This window comes from Sipha flava, unplaced genomic scaffold (assembly GCF_003268045.1).
Source record: "Sipha flava isolate LNK unplaced genomic scaffold, YSA_version1 251_pilon_pilon, whole genome shotgun sequence".
NCBI classification, from domain to species: domain Eukaryota; kingdom Metazoa; phylum Arthropoda; class Insecta; order Hemiptera; family Aphididae; genus Sipha; species Sipha flava.
Window position 1 is genome coordinate 301,886 of NW_020272903.1, and position 17,257 is coordinate 319,142.

Consider the following 17,257-nt stretch of genomic DNA (forward strand, 5'->3'; position numbering starts at 1 on the left):
AACAGATCCGCAGGAAACTTCTTTAGGGCGCACTTCAACGCGACTTTACCGTCGAAGTCACGGAATGTTACTCGTTGTTGTCGGTCGGTTACGCTCGCGAGTTTGCCGCTGCAGTACCTGACCGCGGCGTCCACCGTCCATTTGCAGTGCATAATTAATATGTGCATAAATTATTCGTAGCACGCGTATAACGTAAGTTATCAGTCGTCTCGAGGCGGACTCCGCGTGTCCACACGTGCGGACACGAGGGGTGCGATAACACCTGTACGATCGCTAAAACGGATCCGTTTGTCTTGACGCGGGCGACAACAGCCGTATGCTCTCGTACATTCGTACCGCGGTCGAATGATCGGAATCGATAATTTATCCGATGATATATGGACTCGAAAGTAGATATTTCCACGTCGGAAGACGCGAAAAAGGCCCCTCTATTGTACCGAGCGAAAATTTCGAATCGTCGACTTTTAGCGGGCAAAGCGTGTGGTCCTTCGACGGCTACGAACGCCATGTGCTTAGCCGTCACGTTAACGTTACTCGGATCCATTATGAAGAACGTGTGCTACGGCAGTGTAGTTAACAGTTCAAGTGTAAGATACTCGAGCGGCAGACTTGAACTCGAAGTGTGAAAACGAGATCGTGTTTTCCGATCGCAATGCAACTGGCTCGATCGCGTTTACTTGGCAGATTTAGGGCGTCAGGCGTGTCGGCCGGTTTTGAGCTTACGGCCAACACATATATGCACGTATGGACACGCAAGGGGCGCGGAGGCCCTTACAGGCGCGTTCGACGGCGAACAAAAAGGAAACGGAAGAGAAAAAAAAAACGGTTAAGCAATTATTTTGCGATGCGAAAAAGCGTGTGTTGCGTATCATTGTTTAACGTGTCGCGGGCCTGAGCATTTCAACGTTTCGATCGACGTTCCCACGAGTGGTCGGGCGAGACGCGTACCGACACGAAAGCGAGGCGCAGAATCGTAGCAACCGGGCACGTTCCCACGAGTGGCTGGCCGTATTGTGTGCGGCCGCGACGAAACGTTCGGAATCAACGCAGGAATCCGTCCAAGTCGAAAAACGCCTTCTTCCGGTAGACTTCCGCGGATTCCAGCGGTGACCTGCACCGGAAGGCCTTTGTGCATCCCGACGTGGCGATCCCTGAGCGGGCGACATAATAATAATAATAATAATGAATAGCGTGTAAAGGAGAAAAGAAAAAAAAAAAACAATTGTACATTTGGCGTACACCTCGGGCAGCATTTTGTTTCGTACGTTTTTCTCATGACTAAGCGCCGTTTATTACGCGCGAACATTACATAATAATATGTATTATTAAACGGAGTCGCGTACAAAAGATTTGATTTTTTGATTCGACAAAACTCGTACGCGCCTACCTCTACGTGTCGTTTCGTCGGACAAACGGTGCGCAGGTACAATGGACGGGTGCTGTAGAATAAGAACGGCCGAAAGGGGGAGAATCGGTTGTAGAAAAAAAAATTTGTTTTTATTTCAGTTCAATCGATATAATATTTTCATACTCCGGTACAATAATAATAATAATAATAATAATAATAATAGTATGACGTGTCTGTTACGATTCCGTCGGGGAATAATCGGTCAGTATACACGTCATGTACAGCGATGTGTGTGTGATAAAAATGCATAAAATAAAAATATATATATTTATATAATAATAACGAAAATGGTGTGACGGACCAATGACGATAATTTAAGAAATAATAGCCCATGGCTACGCTAAGCAATACAATAATAACACACATTTTACTGTCACTGTCCCACGTTCCTTAATTGAATATTGTAATGTACCACATCAGAAAAAATAAAAAAAAAAAAAAACAAGAAGAAGTCTAGCATACACAAAAGGGGGGAATCGTATTGTTAATGGAAGTACCTTATTATACGATGTACGTATATATATGGTATATACATATAATTCGTAATGTATACGTACGGGTATATATTTTGTTGTTTTGCAGCCGCCGCCGTCATTACGGGCGTTACGGTAAAAATCATTACGAAACTGAATAATATTCACAGTTATGGCCCTAATATACGCACGTCGCCGGCAACCTAATTATAATAACATCGTTATTAAATGCAAGTACAATAACGATGCGAATTGTTTTGTAAACTTTGTATTCTCTAACCGTCGTTCTACGATAACGTTAAACAAATTAGAATGTACAGTAATGTTCCGCGCGGGACGTACGAATGAGTACAAAATAATAGTTTATACCGGGTATACGAAGAAATTCCCTTTTCAGTTCCATGATGCACTTAATTATTTTATTATTTACTAATGATCTATACGCCGAAGATAAAACGCTGATAGAACTGTAAAAATGAACATGTTCAATTTTTTTATGTTTAACCCGTCAGTAGGCGCGTTTGTATTTGTAACACGATTAGGCGCGTATGAGCGCGGCGCTGACTTTTCGAATTTTTACTACTAAAAGTGTTACAAATAAAATGAAAATAAACCTACAACTTTAGGTAAATATTTATTTATAAAGTCGGGTAGTCCGGTTGATTGTAATACTAAACGTATCATATGGTATGGTCTGGGCTAATGCAGACTAAACCTTACGGACCAGTCCAAAAACGGTCCAAAATATTTTAAAATCGAACCGAAAATCCGGTTCACGGTCTACTTTATAAAATTTTGTTTAATTACTGGTCCGGTTCGGTCCAATTTTGGTCTTTAATTAACGTTTAACTGTGGTCCGGTTCGACTTCGGTCCCCTGGTAAAATTTGATGTCCGGTCCTATCCTTAAAATAACGGACCGTGCAGAGCACTAGTGCCATTATATATGTGCGAAAATATATTTTCCCACTTATTATACACAAAATATAAATGTAGTTATAAATTGAACGTATAAAATGATTTAAGATTAAAAATTACCAACGATGGAGTACGAGGACATCGTCGTTCGCTCAAGATAACATCAACGGTCTCATTGAAGTAAACCATAATAATTATAAAAATAATAATGGAACATATTTAATATTTTTTTCGTGTGTTAAATACTTGTATGTCTACCGTCATAATTTTTTAGTTTCAAGTAAAATACAATTTCCTACATGTAAAATAACATATACATTTTCAATAAGCAAAATAAAAATAGGGTTGGGTTATTAAGTCAAATGGTACGTGGATGTAAAAAGGTTGAGAACCGCTGCTGTATAGTGCAGTGTATTTATTTGTCATTTTTTTTTTTTATTGTAAATAGACAATCCCTTAGTGAGATCTACACGCATCAATAGTTGTTTAAGTAATAACATTATAAAAATAAAAATAAATACGTTGCATACAAGATTACAATATTGAAGTTAAACATCACGAAATATGTGTTCGCATTGACGTTCGATTTTTAACACATTGAATTTATATGTATATATTATTTTCATATGTATCTAAGTGTATTACTTAAACGTTATATATATTATACGATCCGACTTTCAAAAAACTCGTGCTCGCACTGTACGCGAATATTTTACGTAATAGAGTACTACAGGTACTTTTACAGTAACTGTAGAACTATTTTGGCTTGCTAAATATTTATTTTACACAGTTGTTATTATTTATAATTACTTAATGTAATAACTTATCATTTTTTTTTTTTTTTTTTTTTTTTTTTTTATACGATACTACGACAGAGGAATAGGAGAATAAGAAACGTATGGTGGCAGAAGACAACCAAATGAAATCGGTGCGCGAACTCGAAATCGTCGTCGATACACGTAATATCGAAACACACATAATTAGTGTTAGGCGATTAAAAACACTTTACAACGGTGTAATCGTTCTCGAGTGGTATGGGAACAATTCAACGTTCGCAATATGCGCGTGACACGGGATGAAGAAATGTTCAGCGTAGACATCAGTGACATAGACGAGCACTATCTTTACAAGAGTAAAGAAACATTGTAATATCTCGATGGTTCCGATGAACCACAAGAGGTTTCAAGTGTATTGAAAAATAAACTCCGAACGGTTGCGACGGAGTATTGAAAACAATTGTTCGTAGATTTCGATTTCCATTGAAACCGCCGTGCACGTATATGTTATGTAATAATAATAGACATCGAAGTTATGTTTTTAATGTGCTGAAATCAAAGGTAGTATTGTTTCGAGCGAGAACAAGGAGTGAAATAGTTCGGAATGTTTTCGATATTACAATAGGTATCAGCGCATTATTTGGTCGAACAAAAATGTGTTCGTTTTGATTTCTTCGGAAAGTCAATGTTCCGCGCCGAACTATTGCGAACCAAGAGATTTGAAAATTCGGTGGTTCATGAAATCGAAACTATTACGGGTTAAATCCCACGCATCGTTTTCCTCGATCGTAATAGAATCGTGTAAACATGATTTCGCTTCGAGCATTTAAACCCGGAAACGAATACAACGTTGCCAAATCGACACAGCAACATAACGCACATCTTATCGGTTAGCGGTACCGTTCTTTCGGTTTTCATTGCGCTGCTACCGGGGTTTTGAACTAAATCCCACGCGCCGTCCGTTCGCCGCTAAATCGCGAAGCATATACGTTCGTCCTGCTCAGTGGCGTACCTGGGGGGGGGGGCCAAAGGGGCTTTTGCCCCCCCCCCCCCCAAGAAGTTTTTTGATGCCATAATGCAAATTCATTGTCTAGCTTAAATAATGTAAATAATTAATATTTTCACTGATTATAATCGTGTTTGATATCACTGTCAATGTAATATAAAATGTCAATATTCGATCAAATTAGGATTAGGAGTTATGGTTACATATAGTCACTATTTTATAATGTGATTATCACTTATCATTGATATCAAGTGATCAACATGAGGACGTTATCATTACTTATTTTATAACCATAAAAAATTATGAAAATTAATTTATGCCCCCCCCAAAAATGTTACACAGATACGCCACTGGTCCTGCTGCAGCGGATCCATCAGGAGTACTCGTTTTGGTACACGTACGCGACACGGTGACGAGGTGATTTCGGCTTCCCGACAATCGATCCGTCCGATCAATAACGCTGCGTTAAATGTTTCGTACGCAATCGACGCGGAAACGTGTACTAACATGACTAACGTTCCGCGGTACCCTCAGCGAATCCTTTTTTCCGATCTAAACGAATCCCAGTGGCGTAGCAAGTAGACGGCGAACTGTGCCTACGCCGGGGACGCGAATTGCAAAATTGTGCAAAAGTCGTATTTCTATCCCACAATCAAATCGAAATTCGAAATCTGTACACACAATTCATGAAGAAATGATCAATGAATTTTTTACCGGTCATAAAGCGAGAAAAGTAAGTTTTAAAAGTTTAAAATTAACACCATAATAATAATTTATAAACATAAGTTGTATACTCATAAAAAATTAGTAAAATTAAAGGTTAAAAAAAATATCATAACATCAAATTTTAATTGGTTGAAGAGTGTTATTTTCTGAATTTTCCAGGGGTGCTAACGAGTCTTCCTACGCCACTAACTGATCATTGATAAAAACGACGGATCGTTTAAACTTGCAGTTTGACATGGCGGTCTCGTCGTCAGACGTTCAATAAGAAAAAATTTCACAAAAATATTGGCACCAGCAAAAACAGTTCTACGAGTATGATACGAAACCGAGTAACTCAGCGTGCAACCAAAACCGCCATAATGATTCGTTTGAGATTTCGTTTTATTTGTTTTACGGCCAACAGTTATAGTAAACTGGGTTACAAACAGAATAAGATAATAATCTATTGAAAACCGAGTCCCGGCCAAGACTGTTCAGTGCAAAGCAGAGTTATTCAGCCAGTTTAAGAAATCAATGTGTATAACATAATTTATAAATTATATGCACGTTAATACATATTCGTATTATTTATCTACTGTCTAAGGTCTTGACCAATATAAAAAAGATTTGGAGGAAGGTGAAAACATATTATACCCCTCCTTCATAACCATACCACTGCAGTTATCAGTCACATCTGGTACCATTATATTATTGTAGTTTGTTTTTTAATATTCTTTATTGGACACGAATAATTTAAAAAAAAAAAAAATGTTTTTGTAATGTGTTTAAAAAAAAAAAAAACGGTTATGGTTATAATGCATTGGGTGAGGTTCGCAGTGTCTTTTTATTGTACGATATTGGAGTGGATTGTTGTACTGGTCCTGTTGTCATGATTCGAGCCTCGGGGTGCTCGACAGCAGCGAGAAACTGTTTGTAGAATCGTGATTTTCGTGTACACGTGTGTCGCGGATAAAAACAATACGGTTCGATGTCTTTTATCGGAAACGATGAACGTAGCCCCGGGCGAAGAAGAGAAGACGAAAACGATTGACTTGAAGCCGTCGCACGGGCAAAAACAAAAAAAAATAAATAAATAAATAAAACCTTTTGTTCTGATAAATAATAATAGTGTTTTCAGATCTAAGTCTATGTTTCGTAGTAATGTTTCGCTTATTGTTTTAAAATGAGCGTGCATTCATATTTATCAACTTGCAGTACGTTTTACCGTGTAAAGTTGAACAGATATTCAGATTGGAGTTCATAAAAAAATACAAAATACATCGCGAACATATTGCAAAAGAAGCCAACAACTCGTTTTAATGATGTGAAATTCGGGACCGATTTTTCTAGTTCATGTATAAGTTGCGCCATAATGCGATAACGCACTCCTACAGTGGCATACGTGGATTCGTCCGGGGGCACTTCGGTGTGGTCGGTGCAACAATTGACGATAATTTGTAAACGGTTTTAAAATATTGAATTATGTTTCAAATGACACCGAAAAAATCATATTTCCTGGGCATTTAATAACGTCAGATCGTATAATTCCGTATGAATATGACCGTGTTACCGCGTCGTAGTAGCGACTTTGGACGTTAGCCGAGACAGGTTCTCGGCGAAGAAATGATAACACATATGCAGTAGTACTATAATTCGGTGCATTTTTTAAGGAATTTTCACCTGGTGGAAAACCATTTTTTCCTTCAAAATGATCAATGTATAATCGTAGTATAACGATAGTAATTGTCGTTCGCTCCACTTAATTTCGCCCAGTCTTTCCAAATACTATTGGCTAAAATATTTTCTTTCACTGGGTACCATTTGTGTTCCGTGTCGTATTATCGAGGAGGGCTTAACATTTTTCTAAAAAAATAAATGATTTTATAATATTATACAAAAATACATTTAAGGAATTATGTATTAATACAATAATAATATCATATCACAATCATATCATTATATTATAATTATAAATACAAACGAAGTGTTATTTATAATTCAAAATGTAAACGTTTTTTTTTTCCAATTCATCAATTTTTTCAGTTTTATTTATAACATCACTTAACCATAACCTTTTTTTTTTCTTGACGGGTCAATACTCGATAACAACCCCCTTTCACAAATATTCCGTTATTTGTGTCGCCCAGTTAGCTAGTTAAAAAAACGCCATAGTTACAGTTATTGTCGAAAGTTAGTGAAAGTTAATGAACTACAGCTAGAAACTATAGGTCTGTAACACAAGCCAAGAGCAGTAAGACACTGAAATGCAGCACTTAATCGTTTTCCGGAAAAAAGGATTAACCAATAACGGAAAAATCATGTTGCTATTATTAAGTGATATTGTTGTTGCATTTTACGAATACATACGTATTACATAACAAAATACATAATACATAACACTTCAGATGCTCATTCGTATTCAAAATATTATTATGCGTAACTATTCGTATTTTATGAATAATTGTTTCCGTGACAGTATTATTAAAATCACGTCCACTATGTTGTATGTGTTGACATATTCGTTCATTGAAAAAGAGTGAATTCGATTTGTTTTATCGTAATTCCTCTTAGGTTTCACTTTAAATAGTCGAACAGTATCGAACCTGATAATTTTTAAAATTTTATCAGGTTTGTAATTAAATATAGTGTTTGTAGATATTGAAATAACAATAATTATGACTGACAATGTACATACTTCACACGAAAGGCATCGATGTTGATTTTAAGTATTAGTGTATGTTATTTTAGAATTTCGTTTACTTATCATTTTTTCAATTATTAATGTTAATTTTGTATAGTATAAATATTGGACACTACTGTCGCAGAAACGTTATTTTTACAACGTATTCATAGAGGTACATTATATGTCTCTCGAATAATTAACGCGAAGTTCTACACATTTGCTGCAGTGATTTACACTCAATTTACGTGTTTGAATGTTTTAAACACATATTCTTGGTAAGTGTATAATTATTAGTGCTTCGATATTATAATTATACTTACACAGATGGCTGACTGGAGGAACTTCATTGACTGTATACTACTTGCGTCCCCCAATTAAGTATATTTTTTAGGTAGTAAATTCAACAAGTAACTTGCGTCCCGTCTTGGGGACCCAACTCGACTTATTCTTAACTTATTCTTTTTACCTGTTATAATAGTCATGACCGAGATGCGTCAATAAATATTATATGTTACAATAATAATGGATGTGTAAATTGTGTTTATGGTATAATATCTGTGACTATCGAAAAAATTAATATTATCAGCTATTATAGTGTTTCAGTGTGATAAAATTAAGTACCTTGACAATGTTCGGTTGTTGCCAAATAATTTCCTAGCCGTATTTATAAAACTGAATGCTTTGAAAAAACTTTAAATATAATTAATTACTTGTAATATTTATTTTATGCTATGTTTATAACTTATTCGTGTTGGGACCCAACTTGGCTGTCTCAAAAGGTATTCTTGGACGCAAATAGGCTATGGTCTTTTTTTGAACCTTTTTTGGTGGGATGCAAATTACCCACTGATAATAATTTCGGACGCAAATAGTATGCACCGACTTTATTTTCTTATTCGAATCATATTGTTGGTTTTGATTTGGGACGTTTTGTGTACGTCCTTAAATTTGACATCAATAGTTAAACTTACAGTAATTTCTTTTGTAATTATCGCACTACTGTTAGTAGTATTAGTTTGAGCAATAATATAGTTTCTTAATAGTATTGTAGCCTTTAGGTTTTGCAATAATCTGAATTAAATATCAATGGGCATAAGTTCTTGAATTATTGAATTTAATAAATTGTTCAGAAAAACAAATATTTACAAAGCTATAATTTTCACAGTTTCAGCGTAGTGAAATATCATAATAATAAATTTCAAGTAAAGCGCTATTTTTTGAGAGTTAAGCGGAACCTTGGAACTTTGTAAGAAAATTTAATTTTATGTTTTAGTTTTTCTTAATGAAAACATTCACGATTACATTTTAATCAGCGTTAAATCAATTATTGTTTCTTTAAAATCATTTTACAATTTGGTAGGCCAGCATAAGTTTTAAGCTAAGTGCTATAGTTGAGTTTATGAAAAAATTACCGGCGCTAATTCGTTCTGATAAATACTAGCAATTTGTGCTAGATTATAACGGTTCTAGAAGAAATATACCCAAATCAAAATTGATATTAAATTCTAATATTACAGTTTATATAAAATACACCTGCTGATTTTAAAAATATGAATTTATATTGTACACAACAAGCTTTGAATGCAGCTAACTGGATGTAAAAAGTAACTCATTATTATTCTAAGTTAATTAGTATTGTATTATTAATGGCACTGACAGAAAAAGGAAACATTTCGCCTAAAACTGAAAACGTTATTTTCTCTGCGAAACAGTCACGAGCCATGTCTAATTATTATAATACGATAATCGTATTGTCAATGAAATATGTATGAGGTCTCGTAACTGTTAAGCGGTTTGGCGTTCGTAATAGTGTAGAGTGTACAAATTGATATTCGTTATTTCAAGATTTTCGATCCACGACCGAACGTGACGTTTTAGATCGGTGGTAGATATACACGCTCGCGGCACTATGATGAAACTAGGCCTGCTAATGGTGTTGGTCGCATCCGTGTCCTTGGCGTTTGGCGAAGGCGAAGAAGTGATTTTCCCAGGAACAAAGCCGAACGACGAATGGTGGTCGAACGCAATGATATACCAGGTTTATCCGAGATCGTTCAAAGACAGCGATGGCGACGGGATCGGCGATTTAAAAGGTATGCAACGCCCGTACGGGATCGTACGTATTATGCGGGTTCATTCTGTTACAATTTCTTATATGTTTTTTCCCGCATGGTTTATTTTTACTCGTGCAAGAACAAATGTGAATGTTGATAATACGCATGCAAGTTCTCGCATGCGCAAACTTGCATGCAGTCCGACATATCGGACAGAATTCAAATGCAATTAGGTAATTGTATGCCTGTTTATTCCCGAACACGAATAGTGAACCACGTGATCAATGTGATTGTGTTTTATGAATTTTATTGATTTTTTTAATAATTTAGTTTTTTTAACACTGAAATGGCTTCCAAACTATGGTATAGTTTGAACGCAGAAAATGTATTGAAATCAAATACTTTGTATCGTCATTGTGAAGTACTATGGAACGTAAAACTGGACCAATATAAAAGTAGCTTCTTTTTTAAGATTTCTTTACGAAGCATATCGTAAACAATAAGTACTCCTTTTTCTATTGAATCCATTTAACAGTAAAAAAACAGCACTTCTACTCGCGATCAGATCACTTTTGAAACTAAACAATATTTAAATACGTACAAGACTAAAAATGTACAAGCATGTATGTGAACACAAGCACTTGCGTATTACTATGCGTATTCTTGCATGATATATATTGCAAGCAAGTCTACAATGCAAGAAATCGCAATAATGTGAACCCGGTATTAAAATGATAACCGTTGTGTGGTCTGTAACATCCTGTTCGTTTAGGCATCACTCAACAACTGGATTATTTCGTCGACCTCGGTGTCGATGTGGTGTGGATAAATCCGATTTTCAAATCGCCCATGGACAACATGGGCTTCGACGTGGAAAACCATACGGTGATAGACCCAATGTTCGGGACCATGGAAGATTTCGAGGAGTTGGTTGCCGAGGTAAAAAAACGAGGTATTTGCATTTTAATTAACAGAACACCTAATTCGTAAGCAGTGCGCTGCGGACAATCGGGTTCGAATCACGTAATGATGTGCGAAATCGCGGGTTCTTCTTCCAGACCTGAAACTGATAATCGATTTTGTGCCAAACCGTTCTAGTTACAAGTGCGAATGGTTTTCGAAATCGATAAAGAGAGAAGGAAAATATGGAGATTATTATATTTGGCACGATGCTCTGAATCAAGACCAAGCGGACAATGAAACGTTCACACCAACACCTCCTAATAACTGGGTACGTACTTGCACTGCGCGTATAAATTATGAATTGTGATAATTTTATAATAAAGAGTTTAGCCTTTTAAATGCCTACCCCAAACAGATCAGCTAAACCATTGCGTTATGCTAAATTCCATAAAATTAAATATCTCGTAGAAATCAATTTAATGATAGAATCCATTTCTCACTTTTTGGACATATCCGCTGAAAAGATATGCCTATTTGATTAACCAAACCAGTACATTTTGTTGGCCGGCTGATGCTGCAGAGTGCCTTAAAAGTTAATCGTCACGTAACTGTCTATTATTTATGTATTCATTTACTAGTATTAATCATTAAACTATTTTAAATTTTTGTGTTGTTTTTTATTATTTTTATAATCTCTGTTTTATTTGGCATAAATTGTAATAGTTATAGTAAAACACGATACAGTTGGCCCGTTGTGGTAATAATACTTTTACGTCAAACGAAAACGTTATAAATAAGAATACACGAGTCCGAGTATTAGTTATACATTTTTACACATCAATTAGGTCAACATAATTCAACGATAATCGCAATATTTGCGCAGCAATAGATCTCGAGCCGATCGTCCGAATAACGAACAACTTATTTTTAACGTATTTTCGCTAACCATTGCAGTTAAGCGTTTTTGGAGGGTCCGCGTGGTCGTGGAACGCCGAACGAAAGCAATTCTACTTACACCAGTACACCGACAGAGAGCCAGATTTAAATCATAGAAATCCCGAAGTGAACAAGGAATTTTTGGTGAGTGCAACTCGAAACGAAAATGTTTATTCCTAACCTGTCTAGCGCTATTTGTTTCTATTTCAAGAACATAATGAAGTTTTGGATGGACAAAGGCGTAGACGGTTTCCGGTTCAGTTCGTTAGGCAGACTGTTCGTAAACGAAACTTTCCCAGACGAGCCGAAGAGGTCTGGCCATGACGATTGGCCTATTTATTTGACATTGAATCATATATACTCCGTTGATCAACCCGAAGTCATCGACAGGATTATCGAATGGCGAAAATTCATGGACGATTATTCGAAAAAAAATAACCTACGACCAAAGTAAAATAATTTTAAATCTAATTGATCGGTTTCTATGTTAAACTTCGCCATAATTTTTAAGCCATATCGTGAAGATAAAAAATAAAGTTAACATGGTGTGCGCGTATATATTTTAGAATATTTTTATATTAATATTACTTATTTTTTTACACAAGGTGATTCGTGAATTATTTTTTTTGATGTGTCAGATATTATGTTTAGTTGTTCAATATATTGTATCGTTCTTGTAGGCTTTTTGCCGCGGAAGCTCAGTACCATATTTGTGTCTATTCTTTACGTTTTTATTACGGATATGCTAATAATCCTGGAGCTCAAGTGCCATTTAATTACCATTTGATGATTCAAGTACGCAGAACTGATTTAGCTTTTTCGGTGGAGAGAGCTATAAAGTTTTGGTTTGAAGTCGTTTCTGCGAACAACACACCGAGCTGGGTGGTGAGGTTCTTTTTATTTTCTGATATTACAATTTATTCGTTCGTACCGTGCATTCGAAAATGCTACCGCGTGAATCGTTGAAATCATACTTTTGAGTTTAGGTAAATAATAGTTTGACAAATTGTAATAATTATCATGAACGAAGAATGTTTATAATGAAATATCAAAACAGAAATTCGTATCAGTGTATAGCCATAATTAGGGTATGGGCTTTAAAAAACTCCTTAAAAAATTATGATTTCATGCTCTCTGAACAGAACTTTTTTTTTTTTAAATGCACAAAAAAAGTGCTCTTACGAGTATAATTATTTTTAATATTGGAAAAATTAAATTTATTCTTCTACTTCTCATTCGCCTTTCTTCCAACCATTTGGGTCGGCCATCCTTATCCTAATCATCCATTCGTCTCGATTTTCTACATCTCCTACGCACACACCATATTATTACACTCATAATATTTTCAATCATGTCCAACCATCTCTTTTTTGGTCTTTCTCTATCCCCATCAACATTCATTTTCATAACTACTCTTGCTGCTTCTGTTTCTTTTCCCCTCATCCATGCTCAAACCTTCCCAGTCTATTTTCTCTCATCTTGTCCTGTATCGACGCTACACCAATACTAACTCTCACATATTCGTTCCTTATTCTATTTTATCTTGTCACTTCACTCATCCATCTAAACATTCTCATTTGCGCAACATTCATAATCTGTTTTATTCTCCAGACAACCGTCCAACTAATCATATAATATAGTTGGTCTTACTGTACTCCTGTACAATTTACCTTTCAGCCTCTCTGGAATTATCTTATTCTTATTTATCTTAATTATTATATTACTATACAAATTCTTATTCTTATTAATTAATCATTTTTTCCTGTCTTCTATTTTCCCTGAAAACTATTTCCAAAAAATGAATATACATTCAGATACATTCGTTATAATTTTACCTTGTGTTTCATATGGATTCAATATAAATTTCATCGAAAATGATTTAAAAACATTTAAATGCTCTAAAAATATCAAAAATTAAAAAAAAATACAAAATAAAAGATACATTAATTTCTTGGTATATAAAATTAACTTTATACTTAAAATCAATATGTTCAGACATTTAGAAAAAAATGCAAATTGTATTCAAATCCGTTATCTAATCATAAACAATATACAGATATCGCGATATTTTTTGCTTTCCAAAAAAATGTATCTTCTTAATTTTTTTTCTTTCTTTTTTATCATTTTAAATTTTAGATGGAAAATCAAGACATGGATAGAATATCTTCGATATATGGTCCTGAAGCGGTACAAGTATTTACCGCGCTTAAATTAGCGCTTCCTGGGGTTGACATCACGTATTATGGGAGTGAAATCGGTATGGAGAATACTTATGTAAGGCCGGATCAAATTAAAGATTCGTATAATTCGAGTGGAAAGAGAAGTATAAAAAGCAGAGACTTTGCTAGAAGTCCTATGCAATGGAATGATAAGCCTAACGCAGGTTTGTAAAAACAATAACAGTTATAAATATTATGTTCTTATGCTGTTACAATGCAAGAAAAAATCATTTTATATTATTAATATTATTATTAACATTATTTATGTTCGTTTTTAATTTAAATCGTCAAAGAGATAAGTTACAAGTTACTATAAATTTTAATAGTTCTGACTTATTTGAACGATTGCAGTAGATCATTAATACATACCATAATATGTGAATGAATTTACGTATTATTAAACATAGTCCTTGTAATGACCAATGCAGTAAAAAAATACAATTATTTCGAAATACTGTTCAATGAAAAAGAATACTAATCTGCAATCATATAAATTTTATTCAATAACCAATGAGAGGAACTATAATATATAATTAAAATAAATAATAATATTTGTAGTTCATACGTGAAATAAACAATTTATACCTAGCCAAACAGTAATACAATACTGCAACATTCTTAAATCCAAATATGATAGTTGAACAATGAAACTTTGTCATAAAATTTTCAAGTATTTCTTTGGAAGATTTTTTTTTTCTCCCTTAGCACAATAACTGCTTATAAAAACGGAATCCGTGTAATTAATAACGATATTCGAATGTGCCAACATACGAACAACAGTACCGATGCAATAATTGCTTTGAAATGTCCGCGAAATGATATTACGTGATTCTATGTGAATATTGTTGGACGTCCGCCGCAGGGTTCACAAAAGCGAAAACACCGTGGCTGCCCGTGAACCCAAACTATTTCAAACTGAACGTCGAAACGCAAAAGCAAATACCGACGAGCAATTACAATTTCTTCAAAAAAATGTCCGGACTGCGGAAGACCGATACAATGAAGTACGGCGATCTCTCGTCGTACAACATCACCGAAACGGTGTACATAATCAAAAGGTAGGCGAACGCGGGCACTGCGTTCTTGGAGATGTGACCTCGACCCGGTGGATCGTGCCGAAGGGTGTTTTTTACCGGTGTTTTAAAAAACGAGTGGCCTTCGCATTTCAAAAGTTTTCAAGAGCGCGAAAACGCTCATCCGGGAAGGTGGCCTACACTTGACACTTGCGTACATTTACCGGTAAATTTCACATCTCCAAGCGTACGTGCGCAACGCGCGTGACATTTCGACGAACGCGTACACTGTGTGATACCATTGCAGGTCTTTGCCCGGACACGAGACGTACCTAGTGGTCATGAACTTCGGCAGCGAAGTCGAGACGGTCGTGTTGTCCAAAGTGGTCGGCGGTCTCCGAGACGAGCTGTACGTATACCTGGGCAGCGAAAACTCGGCTCACAGTGGCGGGTAATTGTTTTTTTTTTTTTATTGGATTTCTCGTACCGTACGAACATATTGGAATATCCGTTATTACGAGAGAAAAAAAACAAAACCTTCTTACACGATTGTTTAACTATATCTTTTTTACGATCGTGTGCGTACGTACGCGTTCGTTTTCTTTTTTTTTTCTTTTTAATTTTCAGAGATATCGTGTCCACAACTTCTGCCTCCGACAGAACGTTGGTTCTCAAGCCGTTATCCGTGGTAGTCTTGACCGATGGCGTGGTCAAAGTGACCAGCAGTGCTGCTAACAGTCACAAGCGCTTCAACTCGTTGGCCATCACGGGTTTGCTAAGCGTTTTGTCATTAACAATGTTTCGCATTGGAAGCAACATTAATTAAAATAGATCATCATCATTATCATTATTTTTATATGAATAACATTATGAAATATGTAAATTTTCAATAATATTAGTGGCAGTCCGCATAACGTTTAACATTTATTTCGATTTTAAATTAACTACCCGAGCCAATAAATAATAAGCACTTCGTTTGAATGAACTTGTCCTTTATTGTGCTTAGCTTGGTCGATAAAAAACGGTGTGTCCGTTAATTTTTCCTGATAATCGTCTACCCGTTTTAGGGGATGATTCTTACACAGGTACGTTATCGTGCGCTCTTAAGCTTAAAGCGCTCAAACGTATACTTAGTAACGACCAACGATTTCAAAAACGGTTTGTCTCAGGAATTGTTCACTGTATTTGCGTGATGTATATAGACCCGTAAATCATATTTACGGCAACATGATTTATCGTCACTTTAAAAGTGACCAAATCGCACGTAAAATAATACGTAGAGCTATTCCAATAATAGGATAATAATAACTCATGTGATAACATATAATAATTGTACGATTTCAATTATTACATATTTACGACGTTATATATATATTACGACGTTTCATAAATACGGTTAAAATTAATTAAACAATTAATTAATTTAACATTGATCAGTGTTGGAAAAAACGAAAAAAGAAAAAATTATTAAACACACGTATTTATAACTTTTGTTTTAAATATTTACCATGAAAAAGTGTGACTTAATTTCCGACATGGTAGCAATGGTGCAATAACCGTGCTGTAAAGAAAGTAAAAAATAAATAGAAGTAAATTTATATATAACTAATTGAATTAAATCGTTTAGGAGTCAAAACACATTAAATATAGAAATAAAAAAATGTAACGGTATTGTACTTATGTTTTAAAAATAATTTTTATTTATCAAATAAACTTAACTGTATGCAAGTTTATTAGATACCGATGATTCAGTAAAGAATAAAATATAACTCTTCAAAATGAACGATATTGTTAGGTATATTGTTAGGTACATAAGTACACAGTTGATTATGTAAAAATGTAATACATTGTAACATATTAAATTATTACACTTGCAATAAATATTGTGTACATTCGTGTAAAAAGTATACGATTAAATTAGTAGATGTGTTCATGAGTACTCGTAAATATGATATTGTTATAACAAAGGGTAAATGCAAATAATTATATCGCACTATGTGTAATAACATTTTTCAATGAACTAGAATATTGGTAAAGTACTCGTTATTCGTTCGTAATTTATTTTATTTTGTATTTACTGACCGGATTATACACAAACAGATAATGCATGTGTAGCATGTATCCGTAAACATTATACTCAGAAATTGTAACTAGATTACAGCAGA

The 17,257-nt window shown here is 34.9% G+C and overlaps 1 protein-coding gene across 2 annotated transcripts; it reads left to right on the forward strand.

Moving 5' to 3' along the window:
• Nucleotides 1-8,107: 8,107 nt before the first annotated feature.
• Nucleotides 8,108-15,980, forward strand: LOC112684536 (maltase A3-like). 2 transcript variants are annotated; one of them, XM_025556100.1, is made up of 11 exons: nucleotides 8,108-8,242; nucleotides 9,846-10,060; nucleotides 10,794-10,973; nucleotides 11,080-11,252; nucleotides 11,879-12,004; nucleotides 12,072-12,310; nucleotides 12,541-12,745; nucleotides 13,997-14,243; nucleotides 14,942-15,137; nucleotides 15,400-15,543; nucleotides 15,720-15,980. In XM_025556100.1, the coding sequence occupies exons 2-11, from the start codon at nucleotides 9,877-9,879 to the stop codon at nucleotides 15,916-15,918; spliced, it is 1,893 nt and encodes a 630-aa protein (XP_025411885.1). In that variant the 5' UTR covers nucleotides 8,108-8,242; nucleotides 9,846-9,876; the 3' UTR covers nucleotides 15,919-15,980. The 2 variants fall into 2 exon arrangements, with proteins under 2 accessions (XP_025411885.1, XP_025411884.1); XM_025556099.1 differs by having other exon boundaries at nucleotides 9,813-10,060; nucleotides 15,720-15,979.
• Nucleotides 15,981-17,257: the final 1,277 nt, after the last annotated feature.